At 57.5% G+C, this 10,162-nt stretch overlaps 1 protein-coding gene across 1 annotated transcript; it reads right to left on the bottom strand.

Moving 5' to 3' along the window:
- Window positions 1-299: 299 nt before the first annotated feature.
- LOC134304506 (collagen alpha-1(I) chain-like) lies at window positions 300-9,449 on the bottom strand. The gene is made up of 10 exons (XM_062990021.1): window positions 9,404-9,449; window positions 9,108-9,265; window positions 5,275-5,349; window positions 5,108-5,182; window positions 4,941-5,015; window positions 2,852-4,010; window positions 2,628-2,750; window positions 1,870-1,974; window positions 1,373-1,499; window positions 300-606 (listed from the first exon to the last, which is right to left on the bottom strand). Exons 1-10 carry the CDS (start codon window positions 9,447-9,449, stop codon window positions 300-302), a joined length of 2,250 nt encoding a protein of 749 aa, XP_062846091.1.
- Between the last annotated feature and the right edge of the window lie 713 nt (window positions 9,450-10,162).

Raw genomic sequence — 10,162 nt, 5'->3', positions numbered from 1 at the left:
ACAATTCTGACTACGGTGGTCACTAACTTTCCCATGTAAAAGAATAGGCTAGTGGTCGGACCATTGTGTTATGTACTGCCGCTGTAGATGGTGCATTTTTCCACTTTCTGGTGTGGTACACATAGGTGGGGACCATGAAATCGAGCTTCGGGTGACAGGTCGGTCTGGGGGGCGTGTCCGCATCACCGACCCGTCACCCGGACACTGACCCCGACATTTTGCGCCGACCGGTCCCGATCGCCCCAGGAGTCTGCGGTGTGGCCCCTGGGGGGCGGGGCCAGATGGCCAAACGGTCCCCGTCACACTTTAGCGATCCCTTCCCACGACGGGCCCCGGAGCGCACGGGGCGCGCCCGTGGGGCAGGGGGGGCCCCCCGCGGGGTCCCCGGGGGCCCCGGCCCGAGTCTCGGGCGGACCCCGTCCGATCGTCCCGGGACCCGGAGGGGGCGCCCGTCGTGCCGGGGCGCTCCGCCCCGAGGGGCCCCGGGGGCCCCCGGCGATCTCCGCCCGGGACGCGGTCCGATCGGCCCCGTAATCGGCGTGCGGCCAGGGCGCGGGCGTGTGAGGACGCCCGCGTCGGTCCCGTGTCTCTAGGACCTCCCCCCGGCTACTTCCGGTTCCCGCCCACTTAGGGGGCGGGGCTTCCGTCGGCCCGCCAGGGGCGTCCGGGGGGGCGCCCACACCCAGTACGGGCCCGGTACGTGCGACCCGAGTCCGGGGGGACCCCCGTGACCGTCCCCGGGGTGTGTGTGTGTGTGCGAAGGCCGAAGAACAGGCCCATAGGACCGTACGTGGAGAAATCGGTGAAAGATGCCTCCTTTTTACGAAGGGGGGGTGTTTTGGGGGTGGGGGGGTGGGGGGTTAGGGGGGGCACCCCCCTACTCGGGGGGGTTGGGGGGGGGGGAACCCCCCCCCACACTTTGGACTCCCCAGACAAACTGTTCCATATGTCCTAGGTCCTTGATATTTCACATGGAAACAGTGGGAAAGTGGACATGGATATCTCTTTATAGAAAGGTACAGGTGATGTGAGTATCAATGTGTGGGGTGAAACTCACAGATCATCCGTGTGGACACGGTGCCCCCCGCTGCAAGAAAGTGGAAGTGCACACATGTGTAGATGGAGGAGAAGCTGAGAAATAGGTGTTTTTTCCAGGGGGGCAGGGGGGGTCGGGGGGGTTAGGGGGGGTACCCCCCACACTTTGGACTCCCCAGACAAACTGTTCCATATGTCCTAGGTCATTGATATTTCACATGCAAACAGTGGAGAAGTGGACATGGACACCACATTATAGAAAGGTACAGATGATGTGAGTGAGTATAGACGTAAAAGCCATTGTTCCCAAAAAAATTACAAAGTCCAGATCGCTTACCATCCGGTGAACGTTCCCTCGTCGGGTCCCGGGCCCCAGGAAGGAAGGGAGGGCCCCTCTTCGATGACGCTTTGGTTATATTGTTCACTAACCACCCGGCCGAACTGCTCGACACGTCCTAGGTCACCTGTCGTCATTGATATCTTACACGCGGACAATAGAAAACTGCACATCGATGTGTCTTTATAGAAAGGTACAGAAGATGTGACTCACCACAGACGTAAAAGCCTGTATTCCCAAATCAATACGAGTCCGGGTCGCTTCCCATGCGGTGAACGTTCCCCTCGTCGGGTCCCGGGCCCCAGGAGGCGAGGGAGGGCCCGTCGTCGATGACGCTTTGGTTATATTGTTCACTAACCACCCGGACGAACTGCTCGATACGTCCTTCATCTGTCTCCTGTGGTCCGGTGAGAAAGACAGACGGACGGACGGACGGACAGACAGACAGACCCCTGACAGAAAGGGGCCAGATGCGGTCTATCCACGGGAGCCCGGACCCTCGGGCCCGGCGACAGAGCAGCCGTCTAGGACACGGCATGGAAAGGAACTTGTGATCTGGTGAACCTCCTCACAGATCATCCGTGTGGACACGGTGCCCCCCGCTGCAAGAAAGCGGAAGTGCACACATGTCTGAGATGCAGGAGAAGCTGAGAAATAGGTGTCTTCTCCAGGGGGGCAGGGGGGGGAACCCCCCCCCACACTTTGGACTCCCCAGACAAACTGTTCCATATGTCCTAGGTCATTGATATGTCACATGCAAACAGTGGAAAAGTGGACACGGATATCTCTTTATAGAAAGGTACAGAAGATGTGAGCGAGTATCAACGTGTGGGGTGAACCTAGGGTGAATCTGTGGGGTGAACCTCCTCACAGATCATCCGTGTGGACACGGTGCCCCCCGCTGCAAGAAAAGCGGAGGAGAAGCTGAGGAGTCGGTGTTTTCTGGAGGAGGGGGGGGGGTCGGGGGTGGGTGGGGGGGGGGGGGGTTAGGGGGGGTACCCCCCTACTCGGGGGGGTTGGGGGGGGGGAACCCCCCCCCACACTTTGGACTCCCCAGACAAACTGTTCCATATGTCCTTCCTTCTGAGTGAGTAGTCTGTGTGTGAGAGTTGAGATAATAAGGCTTATAGTGGGTGGGAAACGGGCCTTTTTTCGAAAGGACGTCGTATCGGCACCGAAATCGGAGGGGGCGTAGAGGGGCGCGTCACGAGCGACATATCCGAGCCCCGCGGCCGTGGGCCCTTCCCGAGGCTACTTCCGGTTCCCGCCCACTCAGGGGGCGGGGCTCCGGACAGGGCGCGCTTCAGGCCCGGGGGGGCGCCCACGCCGAGTCCCGGCCCGATACGAGAGGTCCGGCCCGAAGGCTCTCTCTGGGACACTGGGTGTAGGACTCATAGTCTGGCAGAGGCATAAGAGTATGGGCTGTGTGTCAGAGTGTGTAAGAGAAAGGCGGTTTTCCGAAAGTGCTCGTAGGCCTACCGAAATCGGACGGTACGTGCGGGGCACGGGCACGGGCGGAGCCTCCGAGTCCCGCGGCCGGGGGCCGAGGGGCCGCCGAGATACGGGCCCCAGACGCGCGGCGTCTAGGGTCGGGCCCGGCGGAAGGGGAGGTCGTAGGCCCGCCGGAATCGGAGGGGGCGTAGGGGGGCGCGTCCCGAGCGACGATCCCGAGCCCCGCGGCCGTGGCTCGAGGGGCCGCCGAGATACGGGCCCCGGACGCGCGACGCCTAGGGTCGGTCCCGGCGGAAGGGGAGGTCGCCGGCACTCGGGAATCGGAGGGGGCGGGCGGGGTCAGGGCACGGGCGGAGCCTCCGGGTCCCGCGGCCGTGGGTCGAGGGGCCGCCGAGATACGGGCCCCAGACGCGCGGCGTCTACGGTCGGGCCCGGCGGAAGGGGAGGTCGCCGGCACTCGGGAATCGGAGGGGGCGTAGGGGGGCGCGTCCCGAGCGACACCCCGGAGCCCCGCGACCGTGGCTCGAGAGGCCTCCGAGACACGCCCGAAAAGAACGTACGGGGGTCCCGAGAGGGGAGCGGAGGTCGAGGGGACTCGGGAATCCGAGGGGGCGTAGGGGGGCGCGTCCCGAGCGACGCCCCCGAGCCCCGCGGCCGTGGCCCGAGAGGGCTCCGAGACACGGCCTCCCGGGCGGACGCGCGTAGGCCCGAAAAGCACGTACGGGGGTCCCGAGAGGGGAGCGGAGGGTCGAGGGGACTCGGGAATCGGAGGGTGCGTAGGGGGGCGCGTCCCGAGCGACGCTCCCGAGCCCCGCGGCCGTGGCCCGAGAGGGCTCCGAGACACGGCCTCCCGGGCGTACGCGCGTAGGCACAGGCCCGAAAACCACGTGCGGGGGTCCCGAGAGGGGAGCGGAGGTCGAGGGGACTCGGGAATCGGAGGGTGCGTAGGGGGGCGCGTCCCGAGCGACGCTCCCGAGCCCCGCGGCCGTGGCTCGAGAGGGCTCCGAGACACGGCCTCCCAGGCGTACGCGCGTAGGCACAGGCCCGAAAAGCACGTGCGGGGGTCCCGAGAGGGGAGCGGAGGTCGAGGGGACTCGGGAATCGGAGGGTGCGTAGGGGGGCGCGTCCCGAGCGACGCTCCCGAGCCCCGCGGCCGTGGCTCGAGAGGGCTCCGAGAAACGGCCTCCTAGGCGCGCGCGCGTAGGCCTAGGCCCGGAAAGCACGTACGGGGGTCCCGAGAGGGGAGCGTAGGTCGCCGGGACTCGGGAATCGGAGGGGGCGTAGGGGGGCGCGTCCCGAGCGACACCCCGGAGCCCCGCGACCGTGGCTCGAGAGGGCTCCGAGAAACGGCCTCCTAGGCGGACGCGCGTAGGCCTAGGCCCGCCGGGTCCGGACCAGAGTCACTAGGGTCAGGGGATATATCACTAAAGGTGATGACACACTAAAAGGTGTTTAACATTCGTTTTTTTCAATGTGTAGTGACTGTTTAACAGTGAGTTTGTGAGAGTGAGAGTGAGAGGGAGAGTGAGAGGGGGAGGGGAGCAGCAGCTCACAGGGCATTTTCAGCAGGCAGACAGAGTGAGGAGTTGAAAGCACTGAACTAGCATATTTAGATTGATACTTTTTCAATACTTTTCAACCCTGTGGATGAAATATTGATGAAATATCATATGTAAAGTGATGATCGACAAGTATTGCACATTGGATTGGGCCAGTGTAGCCATAACTTTGTCCAATGTGCAACACTTGTCACTCATCATCACTTCCTGTTAGATATTTCATCTATATTTCACGAGTGTCTCTCTAAAGTGCAATCTGAAGTGTGTCTACGCTTTCTATAAAGACATATCCATGTGCAGTTTTTTACTGTTTGCATGTGAAATATCAATGAGGACAAGTGACGTAGGACAGTCTGGGTGTGTGTCTCTCTCTCTCTCTGTCTCTCTCTCTCTCTCTCTCTCTCTCTCCCTCTCTCTCTCTCTCTGTCTCTCTCTCTCTCTCTCTGTCTCTCTCTCTCTCTCTCTCTCTCTCCCTCTCTCTCATCAACCCCCCACCTCTACGGTGCCACGGGGATCTGTACCCTACACATAAGCACGGCTCCGTCCGATCGTCAAACGGTCCGGTCGAAAGGCGCGTCCCGGCCCGGGCGTCGCCGTGCCGGAGTCCCGCGACTCTCCCGGGTCCCCCGTCCCTGTAAATCGATAAAAAACACTTCGGGTATCCGGGACGCTTCCACGAGATTTCCCCTAACCACCGAGAGGCGGTTCGACCCTAGGGTCAAACGCTTTGGTCAAAAGGCGTGTCCCGGCCCGGGCGTCGCCGTGCCAGAGTCCCGCGGCTCTCCCGGGTCCCCGGTCCCTGTAAATGGAGAAAAACCACTTTGGGTATCCGGGACGCTTCCGCGAGATTTCCCCTAACCACCGAGAGGCGGTTCGACCCTAGGGTCAAACGCTCTGGTCAAAAGGCGTGTCCCGGCCCGGGCGTCGCCGTGCCAGAGTCCCGCGGCTCTCCCGGGTCCCCGGTCCCTGTAAATGGAGAAAAACCACTTTGGGTATCCGGGACGCTTTCGCGAGATTTCCCCTAACCACCTACAGGGGTCAGTGGTAGCCTAGTGGGTAGAGCTTTGGGCTATCGACCGTAAGATTGGCGGTTCAAATCCCGGCTCTGCTACGTAGCCACTGTCGGGTCCTCGAGCGAGGCCCTTAACCCCGTCTGCTCCAGGGGCGCCCGTAAGTCGGCTGACCCTGCGCTCTGACCCCAGCTTCCGACACCAGCTGGGATATGCGAAAAGAAAGAATTTCATTGTACTGTACATCTGTCTATGTATATATATATATGACAAATAAAGGATATCTGTCTTTCTTTCTGTCTTTCTGTCTTTCTTTCTTTCTGTCTTTCTTTCTACAGGTCCATCCAAAAACGAAGCCCGGGCACTGGAGACCACGAGCCAGGTCTGGCACCGTAGTCGTGAACACTAGGGTTAGGGTCTATATCACCAAAGCGTCTCGGATACCCAAAGTGGTTTTTAGGGGCCAGGGGCCGAACCGAGGGCCCAGACGCGAAACGGAGACCTGCGAGAGGCTCCCCGTGCCGAGACGCACCATATGGCACAATTCCGTCCTTTTTGGCGCGAAACACTAAGTTAGGGTCTACATCACCAAAGCGTCTCGGATACCCGAAGTGGTTTTTAGGGGCCAGGGGCCGAACCGAGGGCCCAGACGCGAAACGGAGACCTGCGGGAGGCTCCCCGTGCCGAGACGCACCATATGGCAGGGTTCCGTCCTTTTTGGCGCAAAACACTAGGTTAGGGTCTATATCACCAAAGCGTCTCGGATACCCGAAGTGGTTTTTAGGGGCCAGGGGCCGAACCGAGGGCCCAGACGCAAAACGGAGACCTGCGGGAGGCTCCCCGTGCCGAGACGCACCGTATGGCACGGTCCCCCTGTCCTTTTGGCGCGGTCCTTTTCTGACCGTCTGAGGCCGTGTACAGGTCTGTGAGGGCCAGAAGTCTCGCTTGTCTGTCTGTCTGTCTGTCTGTCTGTCTGTGGGTGACCAAGTACTCTATTATTATTATTTAATTTTTTATTTATCTATTTATTACCAGTTTTAGATCATTTAATTCTGTCTTTGTATGATTTGTGTAAATCGTGTATTTATTTAAAGTATCCTCCTGGCCACCCAAGAAGGATGGGCCCTGCTGAGTCTGGTTCCTCTCAAGGTTTCTTCCTGTAATTTTCAGGGAGTTTCTCCTTGCCACACAGGGGTTTCTGTATCTGTCGGTCCTGGATTTTGTAAAGTTGCTTTGAGACAATGTCTGTTGTAAAAAGCGCTATATAAATAAAGTTGACTTGACTACTCCTCTTCCACCACGACTCACAAAGAAATTCTTACAGCGTGACTCCCTGGACATTGTTTTGCCCCCTCATTTGGTGAAAATTACGATGAAAATTACCAGACCTGCACAATCACTGGCCGACCGAAGACTTTTCGACACACACACACACACACACACAGACAGACCTTAAAACCTGGGGTTAGGGTCCGACGACACCCGGGCGATCCCATGACACCTCGGCCGCTCCCGAAATTCTCTTATCTCGGGAAGCTCGACCATATGGTGTGTGAGGACGGCTTGAATATCCCGATGACGACGCGGCGATCTCAACCCCTAACCGCTTCGAACAGGACCAGCGATGGCTCAGTTACCTTGGAAAAGCGATCTGATCACTACTCCTTCAAAAAGTCACTCGAGTCACTTCATGGATTACTTGACTTCAAAAGTAAGTAACTAGGGCTAGATCACAAGTCACTTCGTCGGTCACACCACGCGGAACATCTCAAAGACGTTCCTTTGCAATACCTTGTCATTGGGCTGCCAACCTGGGTGTGACTCCATGGAATCCCAGAACAAGCCAGTGTGAATGTATGGAAAACAAATGTCAAATTTCTCTCCAGAAATTATTTTTTCTTCTTTTTAACACAATCGATACACATCTAATCTAATCAAATATCAAATATCAAATTATCAGATTTAATAAATTGGGAAAAAAAACAACTGGCAAAAACATGGCCATATTGTGCACACTTTTCAATAACCGAACCATACATTACACAGTCGTCAAAGAAGAGCTCGACTTAAGACCTACCTTCGATTTCAAATCAGACACCCACTTTGGGTAGTTCATGTTAACGATGGGCCTTCTATTACGCCAACAAGATGAAATTGACAGCTAAATAACAATTCCCTACTCATTCGTCATTTTCTGTATGCCGTACACTGATCCCTGCTTCGAAAAGTAACTTGGTCACTTCATCGTGAGCAAATAGTTTATGAGAACGATAGGAAATTAGAACAGACACCTACCCTTTATCGATACTTACCATGAGATGGAGATGGGGGGTTAGAGTTACGATATACATTAGATTTCGGTGGTAACCTGTAGAAATAGAAAGATAAGTTCATAAATAATTAAAACATATAACTATCAAAGTAGTCGATGATAATAATAAGAATAAATTAAAACAAATACCTACCTTTCAAAAAAAACATTAATACCCTCTCCTCGTGAGCAAATAGTTCATAAGAACGATAGTCAATTACAACAGATACCTACCCTTTGTCAACACTTACCATGACATGGAGATGGGGGGTTAGAGTCACGATATAGTGGCTAGGGTGCCAAGTACGAGTACGGAATTCGATCACGTCGGTCCTGCTCCGTCAGGGGGTGAGGGTCCCCTTTGGGTAAGGTTTGACGTTTCGGTGATGTCAATACGCTTTGGCGATGTCAATACACTTTGGCGATCCCTCCCTACGCGGGTCCCCTGACACCCCCGGGCCGACCTGGCACCGCCCCCGTGCCCTGGGGCGCCCTATAGGGTGCGTTTTACCCTGGGGCACGTGCCGGGCTCTTTCCCTGCCTGCGCCCTCTGGGTTGAGTAAGGGTCCCTTGGGGTAAGGATGACATTTCGGTGATGTCAATACACTTTGGCGATGTCAATACACTTTTGCGATCCCTCCCTACGCGGGTCCCCTGACCCCCCCGGGCTTACCTGGCACCGCCCTTGTGCCCTGGGGCGCCCTATAGGGTGCGTTTTACCCTGGGGTCCGTGTTGGGCTGTTTCCCTGCCTGCACCCTCTGGGCTGAGTAAGGGTCCCTTGGGGTAAGGATGACATTTTGGTGATGTCAATACACTTTTGCGATCCCTCCCTATACGGGTCCCCCGACCCCCCGGGCTTACCTGGCACCGCCCTTGTGCCCTGGGGCGCCCTATAGGGTGCGTTTTACCCTGGGGTCCGTGTTGGGCTGTTTCCCTGCCTGCACCCTCTGGGCTGAGTAAGGGTCCCTTGGAATAAGGATGACATTTTGGTGATGTCAATACACTTTTGCGATCCCTCCCTATACGGGTCCCCCGACCCCCTGGGCTCGACCTGGCACCGCCCTCGTGCCCTGGGGCGCCCTATAGGGTGCGTTTTACCCTGGGGTCCGTGTTGGGCTGTTTCCCTGCCTGCACCCTCTGGGCTGAGTAAGGGTCCCTTGGGGTAAGGATGACATTTTGGTGATGTCAATACACTTTTGCGATCCCTCCCTATACGGGTCCCCCGACCCCCCGGGCTTACCTGGCACCGCCCTTGTGCCCTGGGGCGCCCTATAGGGTGCGTTTTACCCTGGGGTCCGTGCCGGGCTGTTTACCTGCCTGCGCCCTCTGGGTTGAGTAAGGGTCCCTTGGGGTAAGGATGACATTTTGGTGATGTCAATACACTTTTGCGATCCCTCCCTACCCGACGGCCGAGGTGGACGTCCCGTGTCCGCACGCCACCCTCGTCGGTCCCGTCACGCGCTAGGGTCGGTTTTCCCCTACGCGTTCGGTCCACGGCCTCCGACCGGGAAGGCGACCGCGCCCTCACGTCGGGCTCGGCGAGACGGTGCGCTGGATGTGCTTTTCGAGGCACGTAGTGGCCCGGTTCAAGAGTTAGTTTTTTTAGGCCGTTTCGTCGTGACCGATGACCCTAGCACGGCCCCAGCGGGTCGGGGAGCGACTTTCGGGCCATTCCGAGCCGTCCGACCCAAAGTGTACCGGGGGCCCCCAGGGACAGTTTGGTGATGCTGGGGGCGGTGCCCATGACACCTCTGTGAGTTTTCGGGGAGGGAGACCCCTGGTGGACTTTACGACTTCGGGGGTTAGTGGACTTATCGCCAAGTCGTACTGGGGTCGACGGGTCACACTGTCCAGTCCACCCTCAGTGCTTCGACACAGTGGCCGGAGTACGGAGCTGCAGCACTTCCATCTCGGGTTCGGGAGGGGATGGGCACCCCATCACATTTTTCAAAAATACTAGGGCCCTGGGGGGTCCACCCAAAGCAGGTCCTGTGTCTCTAGCGCCCCCAGTGACTTTTCCATAAATCTAGGAAAATTCCCTATGGGATTTCCCATTCATTTTTTGGAAACTTCAAACGCCTATAACTCGGCCCCCTTACGTCCTGCACGAAAGTCGCAAGAGGCAAAGTTGCTCGTCTCGGCCTCTAGTTTCAGAATCTGGTCTCAACGACCAAAGCGTACCGGTCACTAATTAGGGTTAGGGTTAGGGTTAGGTTAAGAGTTAAAACCAGAGGCGGCATTCAAATTAGTGGCATTGAAATGAGACGTATGCTAATCTTTGCTCTCCTATTGGCTGGAGGTAGCAGTATGCAAATGTCTGCTCTCCTATTGGCCGTATGCAAATGTTTGGAATCCCATTGGTTGAAACTCAAACATGTCCTTTTTGCTGGTTTGTAATGTCAATGATGTGTGTTGTATTGTACCACAGGGACTTTTATTTCCTTGGGGATCAGTAAA

This window comes from Trichomycterus rosablanca, unplaced genomic scaffold, assembly GCF_030014385.1.
Source record: "Trichomycterus rosablanca isolate fTriRos1 unplaced genomic scaffold, fTriRos1.hap1 scaffold_108, whole genome shotgun sequence".
Taxonomy (NCBI): Eukaryota; Metazoa; Chordata; class Actinopteri; order Siluriformes; family Trichomycteridae; genus Trichomycterus; species Trichomycterus rosablanca.
The sequence above is the reverse complement of the archived record's forward strand: the minus strand, read 5'-3'. Positions and strand labels throughout refer to the sequence as shown.